The 23,544-nt window shown below is 38.1% G+C and overlaps 1 protein-coding gene across 1 annotated transcript in view; it reads right to left on the reverse strand.

Annotated features, from left to right (window-relative positions):
* Positions 1-619: 619 nt before the first annotated feature.
* Positions 620-23,544, reverse strand: part of LOC122551595 (phosphatidylinositol 4-kinase type 2-beta-like) — a 44,484-nt gene continuing 21,559 nt past the window's right edge. The window contains exons 2-9 of the mRNA XM_043693733.1: positions 19,000-19,200; positions 17,929-18,060; positions 17,102-17,255; positions 14,347-14,414; positions 12,655-12,754; positions 9,725-9,858; positions 4,399-4,458; positions 620-1,290 (exon numbers count right to left, since the gene is read on the reverse strand). Of these exons, the coding sequence (XP_043549668.1) occupies positions 1,117-1,290; positions 4,399-4,458; positions 9,725-9,858; positions 12,655-12,754; positions 14,347-14,414; positions 17,102-17,255; positions 17,929-18,060; positions 19,000-19,200 (1,023 nt within the window). The 3' untranslated portion in view covers positions 620-1,116. The remainder of the gene's footprint in view (positions 1,291-4,398; positions 4,459-9,724; positions 9,859-12,654; positions 12,755-14,346; positions 14,415-17,101; positions 17,256-17,928; positions 18,061-18,999; positions 19,201-23,544) is intronic.

A 23,544-nucleotide genomic window follows, 5' to 3' on the forward strand; every position in this document is an offset into this window, starting at 1 on the left:
CTCCTGTAGGAGAAAGTGAGGACTGCAGATGCGAGAGATCAATTGAAGATTGTGATGCTGGAAAAGCACAGCCAGTCAAACAGTATCTGAGGAGCAAGATAGTCTATGTTTCGGGTATAAGCCTTCATCAGGAATGCCCCAGATGTGACTTTCCTGCTCATTGGATGCTGCCACACTCTGATTGTACTTCTGTACTTGAGTACATGTGACAATAAAATCTAAAATCTTCACTGACGCACAGTGGCAGTCTGTAAAAGATGTACTGCAGTAACTCATCAAGCCTTCTTCGACAGCACCTTCCTAACCTGTAACCTCTACCTGCTAGAAAAAAACAAGGTCAGTGGGCAGAGAGATCATGACCACCAGGTTCCCCTCCAAACCATACACAATGTCCTGACTTGGAACTCTCACTATTGCTGAGTCAAAATTCTGAAGCACTCTTCCAAACAGCACTGTAACTGTACCTGCACTAGTGGATCAAGGCAACAGCTCACCATGATGTTCTCATGGGGAATAAACACCAGTCTTACCAATGACACCCATAACATTTGAAAGAGAAAAGAAAATATTTGCCATTTGGTGCACAGTGGACTGCTATTAACTAATTGAGATTTTAAAATGTGCTTCAACATTGTTTTAATGCCTTTCAATGAAAGAAATACAGTGATCAGTGCTGTTTACAAAAACATTTTCTCATTCTCTGTATGAAATTAAAAGTTTTTGGTTTGAACATACAAACAAACATCTTAAGAAATTCCCTTTAGGACAGTATTGCCCAGATATTTAATACATTACTGTTGGAAATTTTTAAATTTTTGTATAAAAATACATTAAGACAGTAGTTTACATGTTCCCTGACAAATTGGTTCAAAATTTTCACATAGCAAAAAATGTAAACATTACTTTCAGCATCTAACATTTGATGAATTACACCAAAGCAACTATTTTTGGCAAATAAGATACAATTTCCAATTCATTTATATGTTTCCACAAAAGGAGACATCCAGTGCAACTTAAGCTGTCCCCTTTGATTTTCATCTTATTGCATATTTACAGTGGTATCAAACAGGTAGTTAGAAACCATTCAAATGGCAAATTGGTTTCCTTATACATTCACTACCAAGATGAAAAGAATGGCTTTCTGCAATGAAATGTCTGGGTGAAGGCATTGCTCAGGTGGACTATCCTGCCTTGACTTCCAGAACTACTTCTTTCCACAACCACACGAGGCATCTGGACAAGCTGAATGGGACTTTTCCCATCTTTAAGTGCCTGAGTAAGGTTCAAAATCTGGGTACAAAACAAGGAAAGGCAGAGTATGCTTTTAAATTCAGTTCCTTTCATCTTATGAAATATGATCTATTCAATGAATAGCTGTAACAATTTTTTTAAGCCATTATAAATAATTATTGCTCTTAAGTAAAATGTCACCACTCAAAAAACTTTATCACAGTTCTGCATGAAAATATAAACTGCACATTAGAACCCAAACTTCTGAAAAGCATGTAAATAAATGAGATAGTGACGTTTCAAAAGCAGTTAATTGAGGAGAGGCAAATCTCAACAGGGTGAGAACAGAAAACTAAGAACAATGGGTTGCTTTCAAAGGTAAGATTATTTGGAATGGGAATGTACACTGCCATAAGGAGGAAAAGATTGGATTTGTTTGTTCAAAGCTTCTTAAATGAAAATAATAGACAATAAAGCAAGAAGAGGTGGATAATAAAATTTGAGACCCAGGTTAGTTACCAGTCTCTTCTCAAGAATTCAAAGTCTATGCCTACAAACAGTAAAAGGGTGGTAAAAATGATTAGGAGTGAATCAATTAGGGATCAAAAAGACATTTGTGTGTAAGACAGGAGACACAACTGAAGTGCTAAAAGTGAGATCTTTGCATTCATCTCAAGAAGATGCAAAGTTAGTGAAAGAGAATGAAGCTGAGACAAATGTGCAAAAATGTTGATAGAGGTAATAGCTAGATTAGTCATTGAAACAAAAAGTCACAATGATCAAATGAGATGCAGCATTGTTGCTAAAAGAAGAGAAAGAGTGGAAATTGTTTACGTTCTAACCATAAGTTTCCAATCCTCCTTAAGTCCTGTGGTAATGCCAGAGGACTGGAGAATTACAAATATGAAAACCTCTTTGTGAACAAGAGTGTAAGGATGAATATGACAATGTAGACCAGTCAATGGAATCTGAGAGGTTGGCAAGGTTTCAGATACAAAAATTCGTTACAAATTAACTAACATTTGGACAAATTATGAAAGCCACCATGTACTTGTTATGTGTGAATGGTGTTTAACGGCTTTGGCTCGTGAGCAGCACGGTGGCACAGTGGTTAGCACTGCTGCCTCACAGCGTCTGAGATCCAGGTTCAATTCCCGCCTCAGGCGACTGACTGTGTGGAGTTTGCACGTTCTCCCCGTGTCTGCGTGGGTTTCCTCCGGGTGCTCCGGTTTCCTCCCACAGTCCAAAGACGTGCAGGTCAGGTGAATTGGCCATGCTAAATTGCCCATAGTGTTAGGTAAGGGGTAAATGTAGGGGCATGGGTGGGTTGCGCTTCGGCGGGTCGGTGTGGACTTGTTGGGCCGAAGGGCCTGTTTCCACGCTGTAATGTAATCTAAAAAAATAATTTGATGATATAATAGTTGGGATTGATTAGAATGATGCAATTGGTGCCATCTACACCGACTTCCAAAATACAAGCATTAAAGCACCACATGACATGCTCAAAGTTTAAGCTCAAACATGGATATAAAATTGGTTGTTGAGACACTGTAGTGAAGAGTTGTTTTTCACATTGGAGGAAGGTATATAGTTCCCAAGGGTGAGTATTAGGACCCAAACTATTCCTGATACTTATTAAATGACCTTAACTTTGAGGTACAGACTTCCAAAAAGTGAGGATGACAAAACATGGTAAAACTGGACTGTCAGGAAGATAGTGATAGCTTTCAAGACAACACAGACAGACTAGTGGAACAGGTCAAAATCCTGAAATCTCCCCGCCATGCAAATGGACTATCATGGTTCAAAAAGGCAGCTCACCACCACCACCACCTTCAAGGGTAACTAGAGATAGGCAATAAATGCTGGCCAAGAAAATTCACATCCCATTAAATTATAAAAAATATAGATGGACAAGTGGCAGATGCAATTTAACATGAGATCCACACTATCATAAAAACAAGGAGAGAGGGATATAGGAATCTGTATGCAAAGGGCAGGGTGGTTTGAGAAAACAGTTAAGTATACGTGACCATGGGATTTATGAACAGATGCATACAGTATAAAAATAAGGAAGTTTGATACACCTTATAAAATACTTCTTTGATTTCAATGTCTCTTATTCTGGGCACCAAACTTTAGCAAGAATTTGATGACATGAGAAAGGGTGCAGAGAAAATTCACAAGAACGGCATAAGGGATGAGGAACTTCAGTCACGTAGCTGGGTTAGAGAAGTGAGGTTGTTCTTTTTGAAGTGAGGATTAAAAGGAGATCTGATAGAAGAAGTGTCCGGACGTGGCAGATATCAAGAAACTGTTCCCATTAGCAGAATAGAGAACCAAGCAATACTGCTTTTTATTCAACTTATCAAATAGCGTCATGGAGAAAAGCCAAAAAAACAAATCAGAATTTGGAATGCATTTCCTCTGAGTTGGAGGAAGCTTCAGAAAGAGAAAGAACTGGGTAACTGGAAAGAACTGGGCTTTCAAGTGGTTGGTGGTTCAGTGGTTAGCACTGCTGCCTCACAACGCCAGGGACCCAGGTTCGTTTCAAACTTCGGGCAACTGTATGTGGAGTTTGCTCATTCTCCCCATGTCTGTGTGGGTTTCTTTCGGGTGCTCTGGTTTCCTCCCACAATCCAAAGATGTGCAGGTTAGGTGAATTAGCCATGCTAAATTGTCTATAGCGTTCAGGAATGTGTAGGCAAGGTGCATTAGTCAGAGGTAAATGTAGCGGAGTGGATTACTCTTCAGAAGGTCGGTGGGGACTTGTTGGGCCAAATGGCCTGTTTCCACACTTAGGGATTCTATATTAAAAAATTACTGGGAGAAAAAGTACATTATAGGTATATGGAAAAGATGGTAGAGTAGGTTAGTATAGTGTGTTGCCTTTGTAAAGAGTTAGCATAAAGACAATGAATTATACAGCCCATTCCTATAACCATTTGATGATTTGATGCATATCATATACACACAATCTTAGTTAAAAAAAAACCTCTAGATTAAAGATCATTTAGATAAATTAAACTTTGTTATAGGATTTGCATAACAGAACTTCAATCAGCAGACATAGAGGGGTTAAAAGATAACCAGTGGCCAAACCATTCCTTGTAAAGTTCTTTGTTCATAGCAATTTCATGAAAATTCAGGGTAAAATTCATAAGTTACCTGTCCTCTCATCACTGACATCTGCAATTCAAAGGTGGGTTTGTCAAATCCTCTGTCAGTCTGAAAAATAAAACCATGTACATGAGTACAAGAAAGGTTTCTGCAAGAACGAGGACACAACCTCAACACTTTAAATTGTAGCTTTTAAAAAAATGTTATACCAGTATCACTGTTTAGACAATTTACATTTACGAAAAAATGCTACATTAATGCAGTTTTCTAACTATAATAAAACTCTGCGTAGAATATTTTTACTTTTGTAAGGCAACTTAGCTTATTAGAAAGTGTACAAATTGAGAATGAACATAGAACATTACAGCGCAGTACAGGCCCTTCAGCTTTTGATGTTGCGCCAACCTGTGGAACCAATCTGAAGCCCATCAATCCTACATTATTCCATTTTCATTCCTGTGTCTATCCAATGACCATTTAAATGTCTGTGAGGTTGGCGAGTCTACTACTTTTGCAGGCAGGGCGTCCCATGCCCCTAGTACTGAGTAAAGAAACTACCTCTGACATCTGTCCTATATCTATCACTCCTCAATTTAAAGCTGTGTCCCCTTGTGCTAGCCATCACTATCCAAGGAAAAAGGCTCTCGCTGTCCACCCTATCTAACCCTCTGATTATATGTCTCAATTAAGTCACCTCTCAACCTTCTAACAAAAACAGCCTCAAGTCCCTCAGCCTTTCCTCACAGGTCCTTCCCTCCATACTAGGCAACATCCTAGTGGGCGGCACGGTGGCACAGCAGTTAGCACTGCTGCCTCACAGCGCCAGAGACCCGGGTTCGGTTGCGCTTCGGCGGGTCGGTGTGGACTTGTTGGGCCGAAGGTCCTGTTTCCACACTGTAAGTAATCTAATCTATCTAATCTAAATCTCCTCTAAATCCTTTCCAAAGGTTCCACATCCTTCCCATAATGCGGGAACCAAAATGGTATGCAATACTCCAAGTACAGCCACACCAGAGTTTTGTACAGCTGCAGTATGACCTTATAGCTCCGAAACTCAATGCCTCTACCAATAAAACCTAACACACTATGTTTCTTAACAACCCTATTAACCTGGGTGGCAACTTTCAGGGATCTATGTACATGGACACCGAGATCTCTTTGCTCATCTACTTTACTAAATCTTACTATTAGCCCAATACACTTTATTCCTGTTGCTTCTTCCAAAGTGAATCACCTCACCTTTTCCGTATTAGACTCCATTTGCCACTTCTCAGCACAGCTCTGCAGCTTATCCATGTCCCTCTGTAACCTGCAACATCCTTTAGCAGTATCCACAATTCCACTGACCTTAGTGTCATCCACAAATTTAATAACCCATCCTTCTATGCCCTCAACTAGGTCATTTATAAAAATGACCAAAACAGCAATGGCCCCACTTGCAGTACACCACAGAATGAAGGAAAAACAAACAACAGAACAAGTAGTCAAAAACTTTAATGCTTTGCGTGTCCAAAGTCAACTTTATAAATCATCCAATTGCTTCTCAGTCAAACAAGAAGCCATAGTGAGAATTCAGTGCAGAGTGAAAGTGTTGCTTTGTTTCACTTCTGCAACAGATTTCTTTTTCTCATGTTCCTAAACCAGTTAGTATTAGTCCATTAAATTAGCAACTGAGCAAGAGGCATAAAAATGCATCGTTAATAGGAACTGATTAATCAAAGTAAATGTAGAATCATTAGAAGCAATGCAAGGTTGACTACAATGGAGAACAAGGAAATGTCAGACAAAGAAGTACGAGAGTATATCTCCATGGCATAGCAACATAACAAAATTGTAAGGAATAATGGGATAGCAAGGATCCAACAGAATTAGAAACTTAAGCAGTAAGGAACATTACCAGAAAGATTAATGGAGCCAAATGGAAACAAATCTCTGGATCTGAAAACATACATTCTACAGTTTTTGAAAAAGGCAGCTACAGAGATTGCAATACATTGTTCTCATCTTCCAGAATTGCTTAGAATCTAGAACAAGTCCCTATGATTGGAAGGTAGCAAGTATATCCCAACTCATTGAGAAATGGGAGAGAAAATGGCACTACAGACCACTCAGTCTACCATACATAGGTTAAGTGCCAGAATCTTTCTTTCTGGATGACCAAATAGGGATCTAGCAAATCATAGGAATTTAGGAAAGGGAAATAATGTCTGACAAAACTTAACTTGAGGATGTAGCTACTAAAATATATCCGACAGATGTGTGGATATAACATATTTGGATTTGTGAAAGTCATTTAATATGCGTCATACAAGAGATTATTGAACAAAATTTAAATTCATAGGATTGAGAGAGTAGAATAGATTAAGGAGAAGTTAATAGACTGAAAACAGAAGAAATAATGAGTCATTTTCAGGTTGACAGGCTACAACTACCAGGATATCGCAATGACCACTTTTGACCTTTTTTTATAATTTGTTAGCGATTTAGATTAGGGGACTGAGTGCAATGAATGCAGGTTTGCTGACAATACAATGTTCGTTGGGAAAGCAAGCAGTAAGGCACAAAGAGGCTGTTAAAGATATAGAAAGCCTGCTTGAATGGGAAATAATATGGCTGATAAAATACAATGCATGGAAGTGTAAAACATTATTCACAGACACGTCAGGCAGAATTTATGAAGAGAAATAGTCAACGCTTTAGACAGTTGACCTTTCATCAGCATTTTACTGAGTTTTTTTGGAGGGGAAGAGGTGGCAGCTGTCACAGCTGCCAGATGGCTGTGGGTTAGGATGGATGCAGCAAAAGAAATTGAACAATTTTAAACCAAAGGAAAATTACGCTAACTAGAAGCCAGGAAATCAAAATCATTGATGTAATGAATTTCTTGCAAAATGCTATGGAATCTGTACCTTAAATCTTCTAAATATATCAGACCTTAATGCTGAAAATATAACAGATGCCGTTTGTAATGAATAGTTAAAGTTGCAATAGTCTTACCAGATCATAGGGCAGTTCTTTAATGAGAGAGAAGTGGTTTAACCTGAGGGTCACATCTCAGGTGAGAGAAAAAGGTTGAGAAGAAGAATCTCGCATGGTAACTTATGTCGTGTGGGAATTGGCATCATTCTGCATTAAAATTAGCCATCCAGCCTACTGAGCTGGGCGGACTCTTCCTGCCTGGACTATCGATTGCTCGTTTTAAATCTAAAATTGACATTTTAGACAGTCAAAAGGGTGGTTAACTGCCTAGCTAAAATTTTCTCCACTGTGTGTTGGAGATTCATTAGCTGTGACCTCACCAGTGTCAGGAAGTGAGAAAGTCAGTTATTTTGAAAGACCTACAATTAAATTGTCAGAAAACAACAGGCATACTGTGGTGTGTCAGAAATGTTTTCCTTGTGTGTTATGACTAAGTTTAATGGAGAATTAAAAATAAATGATATTTATGAATTATGAAGATACTACTGTTACGTAACATTGACTGCAACACCTGAGTTAATACAAAACAAAAACCAAAATACATGAGAGAAAACAAAAGTGCCCAGTAAGGATGGCAAACCAGGAGGGCATCAAGCTGCTGTAGACCTGTATACTAATGGTTTTCCAAAACGAGGCAGAAGATGTGACATGGGTATGTAGGAAAAGGAATACTGAAGTAGACGGAGTATAGAGAGATCAGGAGGGTTACAAGTAGGGGGATTGGAAGCTTAAATTGGAGATGCTGAGAGAGGAAATAAAGTGGGCTAACTAGATCTTGAATAAAGGTGATCAGGACTGTGCAGAATAAGATGCTTGCACGTGATTGGAAAATCACACCATCAGGAAAAATAAACTTTGTTTTGCACAGCTAAGTCTATAATTCCCAGGTTGAGTACAGCATGAAATACCACATGGACAACACTTTTAGTTACTCCATGTATCATGGCTCTTATTCTAGACTGGGAGATTGCTAATTGTTTTGAATTTTGTCTTCCAATCTGGTCTCTCATCAGAAATTGGATTCAGTACTCATTACTTAGGAAATTCAAAAACTGATCCATTCTCTGTACTCAGAAGAATTCAAAAGTAGAATCAAAAGCCGTGCCATACACCTACAGATTACATAGCATTACACTGTGCAAACGAAAGCTCTTAACACCTTTCCAAACACATTACAACAATTGCATTTCTGTACATTGGGTAGCTTCAAACTAAATTCAAATATAATCCTTAAAATCAAAATAAAATACTTTTGCACAGTCCAAACAGCTTCATATCCACCTAAAGACAAAACTATGAGCCAAGCAGGGAAAATTCAAATAATGTTTCTACCATCCATGTGTAGCAGGTTTGATGGACCAACTATCTTTTCTTGTCAATTTTGCCTGTTCAAATGAATATACGGCAATTTTTTTGAAATGTTATCATTTTAGCAACATAAAACATAACCACCCATCCTCCAGGACAGTCTCAAATTCAGGCTCAAGAAAATTAATTCAACAAGCAATTTTCTTAAAGATAATCTATAAAACAGTAAATTTATCCATTCAATCCACAGACTGGCTTTAAATTTCAGCTTCCCAAGAAATATGCATATTTAGCTACCTGTAACTAAAATTCTTGTGAAGACATTAGTGCAAATAATGCAAACTTATTTTTTATTCACTTGTGGGACATGGCATCACTGGCTGGCCAGCATTTACTGCCCATCTCTACTTGCTGCTTATGTAGTGGTGGTGGTGAGCTGCCACAGTCCATGTGCTGTCAGTAGAACCACAATGCCCTTGGGGAGGGAACTGCATGATTCTGACCCAACAACAGCGAAGCAATGGTTATATATTTCCAAGTCAGGACAGCGAATGGCATGGAGGGGAACTTGCAGATGTATCTGCTATCCTTATCTTTCTGGATGCAAATGGTCATGCATTTGGAAAATGCTAAAGATGTTTAGTGAATTTATGCAGTCATCTTCTAGAAAGTCCATACTGCTGCTGAGCATCTTGGTGGAGGGAGTGGACGCGGTGCCAATTAAGCAAGCTTCTTGTCCTGGATGGCCTCAAGCTTTGAGTCTTGTTGGAGCTGCACCCATCCATTCAGTCAAGTGGGGAATATTCCATCACAGTCCTTGTGGACAGACTTTGGGAGTCAGGAGGTAAATTACTCGCCACAATAGTTCTAGGTTCTGACCTGCTTTTGTAACCACTCCTTTTATAATGAGAGTCTAGCTGAGTTGTTCGTCAATGGTAGTCTCCAGGATGTCCAACGTTTGGGGAAGGGGGTGTGCCGGGATACAATAACGCTAACATCACAATGTCAAGAGTAGGTGGTGAGATTGTCCCTTATTAGAGATGGCCATTGACTGGAATTTGTGTGGTGCAAAGGACTTCAAACAAACCTTAAAGAGTTCATATAGATCCTCACAGAGGTCCTGAACGAAATTCATATCTGAAATTCGGGCAAGAACAAAGTCTCTTGTCTCTTGCGAAAAAGGAATTTTAGCTTGATGAAGCCAGGCCCAGTGAAACGGATCTATTGGAAGACAAAGGAAAAGAAAAACTACCCATAGATAAAACTGTGCATATGTTTAAAAGTAGTTATTATTCACAATTGCACTGAGAATGCCTCTTTACACAAATTTTTACTTGACCCAGTGAAATATGTACATTTAAAATGAATGATGGGGACCATCAAGGTTTAAAGGACAAACAAGAGGTAATACCTTAAAGCTCCAAGTTAAAAAAAATCAAAACAGCATGAAGCACTCAGTAAGAAAGTTAAATGAAAAGGAACAGTGTTGCTTCGGCTCCATTACCAATTTGTCAGGATTTAGAGGCAGCAGCTTGACATCTATCACCTCAAATGTTTTATCTCAGTAACACAGCATTGGAATACATTGCTGATTGTAGCAAATGCATGATAATGCAGAAGAGGCAAGTGTAATCTTGTGGTCAAAGATTATAATCTGTTAATATTTGTTTTAAATGCACGTTTAATAGTGACCATTTGTTGCTGTTGTCATTAATCAGCATTGATTGATTTATGTTGCTGGTGAAATAGGTGACTGTTGTGAATCACTTCAATGACAGACCTTTACTATTGTTATGATGAGAGGATTTGACGGTGAACAAAGACTGAGTTTTAAACTACATATATTATAATAAAAACACTATTAGTCATATATTATAGAATAAGCTGTTTAACAGGCAGCCAAGAAATCTTTTAAGTATTCAAGTAACTCTCAGCCCACAAAATTACGTTTTAAAAATATATTCTTGACTCTAATGTGCAGACTTCCGAAAATGTTGTGGAAGTACATATCCTATAGATGTCCCACATACTCCCTGAACATTTCATCCAGTCTAAACTATAACAGTCTACATTGATCATGTACAGATTTGGTTCGACTCCTACCAACTATTTGCATAATTAAACTAAACCGCAGATTCATGAAAATTCAACAACTAGCCTCATCCCACTTCAGTGATTTACTCCCCCAACTCACCATTCCCCTAATCCTGCTCTGAATCCCAGCTTCTGCCACTACACTTCCCCTACTGCCCCCCCACCAAACGTCTATTAAAGTTATATTCATATTGAAATCATTTTCACCTTCTTTCACAAGCGCTCAAGTTTCAAAAGAGCTCCACTTTTTAAACCTGCATGCTAAACGCGAAGAAAGAAATGAAGTGTCTGCAACAGGATATAGACAAGGTAGCAGTATGCAGTCAAGGTACAAATTGTGTTTAATACAGCAAAGTGCATAATTGACATTATGGCACAATTCAAGATTCTGTAGGAAGTTGGGAGTGACTACAGAGGAACCTTGACTATCCAAGCGACACAGGCGGGAAGTATTTTTGTTCAGATAATCAAATGCCAGATTAACAGTGTAGCCAAGCATCGGGACTTGTCCGAATAATCCTTAATTCAGATAATCAAATGCCGGATAATTGAGGTTCCTCTGTACATTGAAAGTGGCAGGACAGAGAGACAGTGATCACTAAAACCTATGGGATGTGTTCTGGTTATTACGTTAGCCAAGATTAGATTACATTACAATGTGGAAACAGGCCCTTCGGCCCAACAAGTCCACACCGGCCCACCGAAGCGCAACCCACCCATACCCCTTACCTAACACTACGGGCAATTTAGTATGGCCAATTCACCTAACCTGCACATCCTTTGGACTGTGGGAGGAAACCCACGCAGACACGGGGAGAACTGCAAACTCCAGTCAGTCGCCTCAGGCGGGAATTGAACCCGGGTCTCTGGCGTTGTGAGGCAACAGTGCTAACCACTGTGCCACCGTGCCGCCCATGAAAGATGATGAAATCCTTGAAAGAATGCAGATGAGATTTACCAATACACTATTAAAGGCCCTCTTTCCCACATTATCTGGAACCAAACTTAAGTTGGTAAAGTTCTCCTTATAGGAAAGGAAGTTGAGGAAATTTGACAAATAAGGAAGAGGAGAAATACATCCTGTTAAGTGACAGTACTAAGGCCGGGGGCGGGGTGGTGCGCAGAGATTTAAGATTTTGGGCAAATGTGAGGATGAAATTTTTTCAAGAAAAATGATGCAAATGGTAATGACCTAGAGCTTATTGTCCACAAGATTTGTGTAAGCAAAAACAATGATTTCGAAAGGAAACAGAATGGATACTTCAAGGGAAAACAATTGCCAGCTTCAGCAATCAAGTGGTCAAAAGAATTTACTGATTTACTCTGAAGAAAGCTGGTATAGTCTCCTTTAGCACTGTAAATGATGCTGTGGTTTTACTTAAAAATTGCTTTATTCAATTCATGAAATCAGTGTTCCAGATTACAAAATCCTGGTCGATCAACTAAGCCCAGGCATGCTGTCATCAAAAAAATGGAATAGAAATTTTAAGGAAAGTGCTTGAACAGAAAATAGTTTCACACAGTTTGGTTTAATATTGATGTCAAAGATGTAATTTAGCAACTTTTATTTGGACCCTGAATATTTTGAATTGACAGAAGGTTTTCAAAATACTTTGACTGGTTATTTAACTTTTGCGGTGATCTTGCTTACTTTAAAATGTTTATAACTTAATTAATTTACATTTCACATCAAGTAGTTTATCAAAATATCACATATGGGAAACACTTAGATAAAGCAACATTCTCAAGTGTTGATTTAATGCAATGGCAATATCATAAAAATGCATTTCACAAACAAAAGAATATTTTCAAGTTAACAAGGTGCAAAGTTAAAACTTCACATACAAAACTTCAGAAAATATTTTAATCTGAACTAACAATCATGCAAATAAACAAACAAGTGTTAGAGCTAAATGCACTTACAGGCTCTCCACTCATCAGGATGTTTAAATGGAAAAGCCAATCCATTGTCAATAGCCGCAATTTTAATGGCTGGCTCTTTGCTATGTGCCCATTCAGAGTCCTATTAAGTAGAGTAGATTTTGTTTAAATAATCCACGTCATTAGTAATTTTGTTAATTCTATTCAAGGTAACAGCTATTAAATAAAAACAAAGTGCCTAGCTATAATATTAGGACCAAATGCACTGCCATCCCAAAAGTGCTCAGCGAATTCACCAGATCTCAGATCTTTGTCATCCTCATATTTAAAGGGAATAATTGCTAATACATTTACCTATATTAGGGAAGCCCGATAAAGAGGTTTTACATGAATCCATGAACTAATATCAGCAAACCTTCAGTGAATGGAGTAAAAGAAAAACATGGAAAGTGAGTAAATCAATTCAGATTTTTTTTTGTTCTAAATTAGCACAGCACAACTTAAATCAAGTTTCTGTAGGGGCTAGAGAAATAAATTTCAAGAATGAGCTGAATACTCTGAATTGTTAATCACGTGATTTTATATCATTTGAGATTTGCAAATTTTAGCTATTAAGTCAAACAGCATGAAAACATGAATGCAAGCTACTGGAATTAGTCACCTGATTATTTGACACATGCAATTCAAGGCTTAATACTGACTTAAAATATATTTGACATACTTCAATTTCTACCTAAACAAAGATAAGCACATGCACTCTTTTACCTGTCAATTTTTGTTTGATAAAACTGCTTGGTACATTAAATTCAAAGTACTTTATTAATACAAGTTTTTGCAATTGAACTTTATTATTCTGTGACATTGATAGTTTGTTCATATTTGACCCAGCAAGCATGATTATGTGTAACCATTACAAAATCAACTGTAAAGAATCCTACCATATGGATGCTTACAAATTGTAAGTTTTAAAATTATTTATAATTGTAGATTGGGAACAGAAATGGTTTTTTTTCTCAGCAAATTTCTATTGAGGACAACTGATTGATGATGATTAAGAATCAACCTACTATACTTTATGGTGGAATCATTTAGATTAACTGAACGGAATGCTACAAAGATGAAAAATGATTTACTGTGCAGATTAGATACAATGATAGTCATCCCCACTCAGCTCGCTAAGCCTCATCTCTCTTTCATGGAACTCCACTGTTCTACCTCTCATTTACCTGTTCTGGAATTAGAATTTCAGAAACTGCTTGCTGGTCAGTGCTGCTCCTGGCTCTCCTGGGACTAAAACGCTGCAGGTTAATCTGATTGGCCAGTAGCTCTGATGCAGACCTTCACTCAAGAAAAGGCAGAAGTCTTGACTTCAACCAACTAATATTTCATAGAGTATTTAGTGACTGTAAAGCTGCTGTGGCAAAAATGCACATCCACTGACTGTTCAAGTAGTCTGACAGGAAGTACCATGACTTATGGAAACTTCTGTCCCATGGAATAAAAAACATTTCACAAGCTTATTTCCTAATGATTTTAGAAAAGAAAATTTTAGAATTAAAATGTAGATTTTTTCCGCTAAAGAATTCTGCATTAAAAATATGCTTGCTTTGTCTTATTGACAAATATTACCATCAAGTTGGATTAGATCTGGTAGAGCAATGATACTTTCTTCTACTTAATTAAAATTTTGTACAAATAAAACGTGTGCACTTAGTGATAATTTCCAACACCCACCTTATCAGAAAGCTCTTTTGTGGTTTCTGGCTTTTCATATTTCATCAGCCAGTTATCATTTCCTCTATCTGTGGGACAAGGAAAGGAAAGAGCAGACAAAGAAGTCTGGTACTGAATTCTGAAATTCATTGCATCTCTTAAAATATCATATAACTTCTCCATTTTCCTATGTATTTCCTTCAGAATATTTCAGTGCTCCATCTGACTAAAATACCCTGTAGCAATTTGCTTGAATTTTTTGTTGAATTCCATGGGTGCCACATATAAAATGTTGCCATTTCAACACACATTGCAAAATAAAATTTCACATCAGTAATTTTAGGATACCCAATCCATTTAAAATAACCAGTTGAGTGCAGAATAAAATTTTGAGCATCTGTATAATAATTTCTTAAAAGTCTACTAGGTGTCGATAAACTTGGGCAACTAAAGAACGAAAGGGTTGGTAATTCAGCTCTCAATCCAATGTAGGGTTTGTTACAGTTCTTGCACGGTATTTTGTAAATGACATTAGTTTTGCTTGGTGTCTGTATAGGGTTTTTCAAGTTCATTAGCTGCTATTTTAGTGTGTTGGTGGTTTTGTGAACTACCATGATGCCAAGGGGTCTGAGTAGTCTGGCAGTCATTTCCGAGATGTCTTTGATGCCGGGGAGAGTGGCTCAGGTTTCTGGATGTGTTTTATCTGCTTGCTTGGATTTGTTGCTGAGAAATCAGCGGACTGTGGTCATTGGGTACCCATTCGTTTTGAATACACGGTATAGGTGATTATTTCCTCTGCTCTATGCAGTTCCTCTGTGCTGCAGTGTGGTGGCTTGTTGAAATAATATTCTCATGCACCTTCATTTGTGGGTGTTGGGATGATTGCTTCTGTAGTTCAATATTTGGTCTATATGTGTTGTTTTTCTGGAGACGCTGGTTTGAAGTTCCCTCTACTGTGACATCTAGGAATGGCAGTATGTTGTTGTTTTCCTCCTCTTTAGTGAATTTTGTGCCAGTAAGGGTATTATTGATGGTCTTGAAAGTTTCCTCTAACTTGTTTCGTTTAGTAATGACAAAAGTGTCATCCACGTAGCAGACCCAGAGTTTGGGTTGGCTAGTTAGCAGAGCTGATTGCTCAAGTCTGTGCATGACTGCCTCTGCTAAGAACCCTGATATCGGAGATCCCATGAGTGTTCCATTGGTTTGTCTGTAAGTTTTGTTGTTGAAGGTGAAGTGGGTGGTAAGATATAAGTCCACTAGCTTGGCGATATTCTCCTTGTTGATGAAGTTATTTGTGTTTGGTGTATGTGTCTTTGGGTCTTCTAATAGTGTAGTCAGTGTTTCGTTGGCCAGGTTAATGGCCAAGGTAATGAAACGTCTGGAAATGAACCTTTCAGCTCAGCGAGCAAACCTACAAATCTTCTCAAAACTCGTTGTTATTACTTATTCACATTAGTCCAAGATATCCCATCGATATTCCTTCAAAGTATTTGGCCTCAAGGGAGGACAGCAAGGTAAAAGAACTCTGCATTATCGCTTTTTTACACACAGTTCTCTAAAAGTTTACTTCCTAAACATCTTTGAGGAAGGAAAAATTCACCATGGATAAACAGGGTAAGGCAGTATTTATCATGCTGGGACAGCAACCTAAAGGGCTACATTTTAAATATCAAAATTGTAAGCAAATAAATTAAATTCAATAAGTGCACTAAGTTACAGACCAATACCATTAAAACTCGAACCAGAAAACCCATCTAGCTCACTGCTGGCCTTCAAGGACAAGAATGTGTGTCCCTAACATAATTTCTCTTATTCACTCCAGTCCTATTAAGGATCGTTAATGTTGATTACAGTCAGAAAGTAATCTGGCAAATTGGTTATCAATGGCAATAAGTGGAGCAATTTGAATTGCTGAAAGATGATAGTGTGGCTAAGATGTCTGACATTAGATGCAATTCCACAATTGGACAATGTTTTCTACATAATTGCAGATGTGTAGAATTATACTGAAAATCTACTTAGGATTGTTATTCGGGCTTGCAGAATAGCATCCTGGAGTAGAATAAAAGCTATATATAACACATCTTGTCCACTGCAGAAAAAATAGGCACTGGATGTGCATTCTAACTCAACAAAATACTCAACAGCCATTCTCTGGTTCATTTTTCAAGGCAATGTTTTGACCAAAGTCAATCTGCCTGGTTTAGAATTTAAATAAAGCTTTTTGAGTCCGTCAATCATTAATTGCACATTCACATGGCTGGGCCTCTACCAGAAACCACCTGCTAACCAATCAGCACTTTCTGTTCGTACAGTAAAAATGTTGTTTTCCATTTATTTTGGCAATTCTAGCAAATTATCCTGATTAACAAAAATGTGAATCTTTTGCAGCAATTCTTAAGCTTCATTTTGTAAATTGTGTGTTAAGTGTCACAATGCTTTCAATATTCATACTGAAGATTCTAGGTGATGTCACTCAGTCTTCCAACTGCTCTTCCTTGTGTCACTAGATTCATTGATATTATTTTCAACTCACTATGTATATAAAGCAGGCTTAGTACATCTGATGCTTTGAGTCAATAGTTAATTAGCATGTTGAGATTGGTGAAAATTGGGTGGAGAGTTTTAAAAATTCTAATTTTTAAGGTTCATCCCAAACAGAGGACAAAACAAATCAGACATTAAAAATTCAATGGCAAAGATGTTTTTTCCAGAACTAGCAGACTTATTTGAGCAAATTTTACAATTCAACTTTAAAAGGAAATTTCATATTTACCTGTATTCCTAATTATGTAATCTAAAATTACCAATCTCTCAAACTGAGACTGAAGTTGCTTGCGAGTGTTTTCTGGTAATGGATCAGCTTCAAATTTCCGAAGCCAATAGTCTGCTTCCTTGTAGTTTTCTACAAACAGTTGAAAGGAGCCAACCTACCAAAATAGGATAGAGGCTGAGGTCGGAATTTTGTTTTTGTTTGAGCTTAAAATGCCAGTCTAAAGTCAAGAGAAAACGGACCACATTGCATAGGTTGTTCAAAATAGGATAACACGATTATTCAGCAGGGGTCAGTGGTACATTAATGAACTTTGCACAATTATTAATGTATAGAGTCAAAAATTAATTTAAAACTTAAATAGCTACTAAAGTCAAATCTGACTAAACAAAAGTACAATAATAAATGTTTTGATGTAATTTTCTAAAGCAATTTACTGTATTTTAAAATTCTTCATTTAAGGGCAGTTATTGTTAACCAAACTTTGATGGGTTAACGTAGTCTACGTGGAGATCTGCTGGCTCTGTTTGCTCCATAGTCAAGGCAGTTTTGTTTTTAGCTATGCAATAGTGATAACATCAATTCTTGCGTGGTTTTAATTTTAAAAACTCTGGCACACTGTGCACACATGGAAGTATTCTGCCACCTCAGCCATCAAAAATCAGTCATGGTAGCACAAAACCTAAAGCCTAAAATCAATATAATAGGCCACAAGTATTTTACTCTTTCAAAATTTCAAATTACAGTATTGGTAGTTGGGTACATTGAAAGATAAAATGGGAAGAAACTACCAAGAAATAGTAGTTACTTTCAAAGTTTAAGATTTATACCTTTGGAGGCAGTCCAATCCTATGGAACCTCCGACCAACTTTTGGTACTTTTTCAAGAGCATATTTCTTTCCTCTGGATTTTGCACGATCTATTGCACTATAGTTGAATGTTTCACTTGCAAGCCAGACTACCTATACTTGAGAAAATACATAACATGGGATTACTAGAACACATTTTGAGAATCAACTGTGAACTTTATTCTGTTTTCATTTCTTGGGATGAAGAAGTTACTTTAATAGCAGGATTGTGCACATTCCTACACAGCAATCTAAACACTCCAATCCTGGCAACATCCTTGTAAATTTTTTCTGAACCCTTTCAGGTTTCACAACATTCTTCCGGCAGAAAGGAAATCAGAATTGCATGCAATATTTCAAAAGCGGCCGAACCAATGTCCTGTACACCTGAAACATAACCTCCCAACTCCTATACTCATTCTGACCATAAAAGGAAACTGTACGAAACACCTTTTTCACTATCCTACCTACTTGATATTTAACTTTCAAGGAACTATGAACTGATGACTTTAATATAAAGAATTATATTTTACTGATAAACCATGTGTTCAAACATCAGACCAAATTACTCTCTCACAGCAGTATTTAAGTTACATCAGTTTGAAGTATAATGAATTTCTATTACTCTGTGGTATAGATAGAGGTATGCAGTCAACTTTGATGTTTCCAAAACAAACCTTTTATATGCAAATGCAAAAAACGTTGGTAATTGGGGAAGTCAATGTTCCTTAGAACAACAACTCTAAACGGAAACAACTTTTGCAAAATCCTGGAAGGCCAGTATATTTAAGAATTATAGGAGTGAAATAATTAAAAGATCACATCACCAATGCCAATTTCATGCAGCTATAGAAATCACTTTACCAACATTTACTGTTATTTTTTTTTTAGCAGTGTAACATGAAAGGCAACAGAAAGAGGACACTCAAAAGCATGCAATATAGTCTGATTTCAACATTGATTATCAGGAAAATTTCTAAAGAATGCCCAGCTTCTAGAAGATGTAATAAGTTCCTCATTTCAGCAATATCAATAAAACATACAGTAACATGCCTTTGTTTTTGGTACAACTCCCAGGCCTAGTTTTTCATCTACAAGGTAAGCGCCAGCTTCTGACAAGTAACCTTGATTAGGTATGAGACATCCACGACCAAAACAGCAAGGACAGCAGATCTTGTGGAAAAATTTGGTCCATTTTGGATTTAGCTGCCCATAGGGTTCTTCTGTTTTTGGCTTGAAGACTCCAATTATTTTCTGGGAAAAAAAATGAAAATATTGTCATTTCAAAAGATAACTATATGATAAAAAACTGAAATTTTGCTTCCAACGTATAAATCAAATGCAGGGTTAATTACAAATTGCGTAAAAAATAGAAAAGAATAAAGACAGCATGGGTTCTATAAATTGACAGTGCAGCTTTTTAAATCTCATTTCCTAGAAAGGCTAAGTGAAGCAGCATATTATAACATTAAAAATCACAACACCAGGTTATATTCCAACAGGTTTATTTGGAAGCACTAACTTTCGGATCTCCAACATACTACAAATATGGTGTAAACTATGTTCTTAATGTACTGATGCAATGCAGTTTGCACTAATTGTAGAATTGTAGTGACTAGATCAGTGTTAGGCTCTCAATGAAACCACTCCCAGACTCGCAAAGAAACAAGCTTGGCAGCCAACAAATTGAAATAAAACTGAAATCATATTGCAAAGCAGGTGATAAATGGGAGAGCCTGTCTATCCTGAAAACTTGGTTATAAACACCTAAATATCAACAAAAAAAAACAGACTCGTCATCCCACAAACAGACAACCCGCAACTAGAGACAGATAAATTACAGCATTTTTCCCATGATAAGATTCTATCTATCTCAATTTTCTTTAAATATGTGACTAAAGATATCCATTATGATGCAAGAGATCACTTGCTATGAAATAGAATATTTACCTGCTGCCAAACAGACAATTTTGCTGTATACTTCAATATCTAGGAAATTATGGTCAAATATAGCAAACATTAGTGATTATGTAATTAATTAGATACCAGATTGTTTGCTGCCTGTACAAGCATTAAATGATGAAATAATTATCTTGCTGTCCAAGCTGCCCTGTTCTTGCACAAACTGCACAACATCTATGGTTTTCTATTGTTTGGCATTAGAGATAGACAGACCGAGAGTGCATTGAAGAGTAAGGGAGGGGCTGAGACACCTCTGACAGAAAGGAGAGGGTTGGTTACATCTGCTAGCAGGGGAAGGAGATCTGTGGCTTGGAAGGAAGATTTGGAAGGAAGGTATGGGAGGGTGCATTGATTAGTCCATAGACTAAGTTTCTGCAGGATATTGCAAGACAACAATCAGGATTCAAAAATCAGCTAGTTAAGCCTTGCAATGTAATGATTTAAAGGATATGTTCGAAGCTCCACGGCAGCTGCTACTGAGAGCTCTTGTGGCGCTCAGAGTAGCAGTCAGAGGCAGGGAAGACCTGAGTAAAGTTGGGAAGAAAGTTTCTGAACAGGTCAGTTTAAAAAAAATCTGGCAACCAATGCCAAGGTTTTTGTGGCATTATGGTACTGACCCTACCTCTGTGCCAGAGGACCTGAGCTCAACCCCCATCTATTCCATTGATGCATCATAATACCCTGATGGTCTAAACCATAGCTCTCAAAGTTTTGCATATGGATAACCTAGATGAGGCCAAAGTCCCTAGAGACTAGCTATAAATCCATTCTACACATGTTCACTCAGCTTTGCAAAATCAATTTCAGAATTAATAGGAACTTATAGAAAAATAAATATATCACTACTAGTTTGGTATTAAATATAAATGTATTTTATTAGTTTGCTTGTAATAATTTATGTCAAAAAAGTAGATATTTTCATTTAATACTAATACCACATATTTCAAGCACTAGCATTAAATAGTTTCTTAGATTATTGTAATTTTAGGAAACAAAGCCAACAGTAACATAAATCTTGTTTAATAAGATTACACTGTGGTTGCTCCTATGCCAGGAAGCCAGTCTCGTATGATGTCACTGGAGTGGTAGAGATGATGGTTCTGGCCCGTTATTCAATATGGCCTCTGTCATTACATTGCACATCAGTGACAAACTTTGGTCTGGCTAAGCACCACAATGGATCCCATGAATGAAAGGCTGGACATAAAAGGAACATTTGAGGACTCTGGGTCTATAATCGATGGAGTTTAGAAAGATGAAGGGGTATCTAATTGAAACTTATAGAATACCAAACAGCCTGGACATTAGAAAGGTGTTTCCTTTAGGAGAGGCTAGAACAAGAGGGCACAGCCTTAGAGTAAAGAGAAGATTCTTTAGAACAGAGTGGTCAATCTATGGAATTCATTACCAGAGCCGAGAGCGTAGTGCTGGAAAAGCACACAAGCAGCATCCGAGGAGCAGACGAATCGACATTTCGGGCATAAGCCCTTCATCAGGAAAGGGCTTATACCAGAAACATCAACTCTCCTGCTCCTTGGATGCTGCCTGACCTGCTGTGCTTTTCCAGCACTATACTCTCGACTCTGATCTCTAGCATCTGCAGTCCCCTCAATTTCTCCTAAACCATTACCACAGAAGGCTGTGGAGGCAAGGTCATTGAGCATATTCAAGACCGAGATAGGCAGGTGCTGGAGTATCAGAGGGATCAAAGGATATGGGGAGAAAGCAGGAGAATGGGGTTGAGAAACTGGTCAGCCATAGTTGAATGGCCGAGCAGACTAGATGGATCGAATGAACTAATTTCTACTGCTGTATCTTAAGGACCACCATTTAATGTAATCATGGCTGATCCTCTCTCAATGCCTGCCAACTTTTATTACATGGCTCTTAATGCCTTTCATACCTTAAACATGTTTATTGAATATATTCAATGATAAATGTCTTACAGCTTTCATAAGCTTCTGTGGTACAGAATTCCACACAATCACTACCCACTGGGTGAAGAGTTTCCTCTCAATCTGAAATGATGTCCCTCATGTCATGGTGTGACCCTGGGTTCTCGACTCCCAAACCAAGAAAATGTCCGCCCGCAAACCTTTAGAACAAGCTCAGTTCAACAGCTGCAAATCACATCCCCTCCTGATTTTGCTTTACGAAGGTAACTGTTACTTCTAGAAACACTTTTACTGCCACCATCTTCTGACTTGAACCATCATCCCCTTTTTACCATTTTAACTGCCATCCATCCAATCTCAAGTTTCTCCTTTGTGTTGTCTCTCCTGAGCCCCATTTTCTACCCCGAATTTCTGAAAACCAGTTGGAGGAACCTCGATTATCTGAAAATCGGATTATCCGAAGGAGATCTCGTGGTCCCAATAGAAACATTTCATCAAAGACGTGTTTCTAACAGTGATCGAGTCTTTTGTTTACAGTGATTAAATAGGCACCGTCTCCAAATGATTAACCTCCTGCCCTCTCTCTCGCCCCACACTTTCACTGGAGTTTCACAGAGGGGTGTACACTAAACCCCCCTTCTCCAGATAATCTCTCTAACATTGCCAAATACAGGGCAGAGGAGAAGCCTGTCAAAACGTTGCAGCAAAAAGTTGAGTGTGTGGCTGTTTGCGCGCGCGTGCTTTTTGGAGACTTACCCTACAAAGGCAGCTGCTGCAGTAGCACCAGCAGTCTTGTTGTTGGTGTACAGTCCGGCTGCCCTGGAGAGGAGGCAGGGAGTGGATGGGGTCTGCAGGGGGGAGAGGGCAGTGTTGGACGAGCTTGGGGGCGGTGTTGGTGGGTGTGGCAGGGGCAGGTGTTGGATTGGGGGGGGGGTGGGAAGAGAGAGGAGGCTCACGCGCAGTGTGCTGCTGCATTCTCCTGAACGGGGAGCACATTTTAAAAACTCAGAGCACCAGAGAAAAGGCATTTAATCGATTAACCGAATAAGTGATTATCTGAACGAAATAATGCCTGTCCATCTCGTTCAGATAATAGAGGTTCCCCTGTATATCTGACTTTCTGAGAAGATGGTTCTAAATGGCAGAATTTAAATTCAATACTAATCTTTAAGAAATGACTGCCATGAAACAACCATTGTTGAGTGTTGTAAAAACCGATCAGATTCAGTAATGGTCTTCAGGAAAGCCAGGTGCTGTGTTTAACGTGGTCTAACCTACACACGACTCCAGACTCTCAGCAACGTGGCTAGCTTTTAACTGCCTACCAAAATGGCCGAGCAAGGCAGCACAAAAACCACTGCAAAGCAAGCTTCACATCGTCAGGAAGGAGAGATCACATACATTGAAAGACTGCTGGAGTGAGTACTGCATATATTTCAAGAAATTGGAGATAGCATGGGAATTCAGCACAGGGGGAAGAGGTGTGTTTTATTTGCATTTTTTGGCTCAGTTTGCATGATTTCATTTAATGGATAAATTAAAGCCAAGTACTGGGGCCCAGCATAAAAGAGTGATAAATAAGTTCATAGTTGGTGTTAGATACTAATTTGACTACTGTACTATAGGTTATTTTCAGGTTGAAGATAAATAGGGTAAATAGTTACAGTTATAAACTAAATGACCGGTACAAATCAAATCAAATTAAGAATTAATTAAAATAGCAATTCTGGGCCATGCAATG

This window comes from Chiloscyllium plagiosum, chromosome 1 (assembly GCF_004010195.1).
Source record: "Chiloscyllium plagiosum isolate BGI_BamShark_2017 chromosome 1, ASM401019v2, whole genome shotgun sequence".
Taxonomy (NCBI): domain Eukaryota; kingdom Metazoa; phylum Chordata; class Chondrichthyes; order Orectolobiformes; family Hemiscylliidae; genus Chiloscyllium; species Chiloscyllium plagiosum.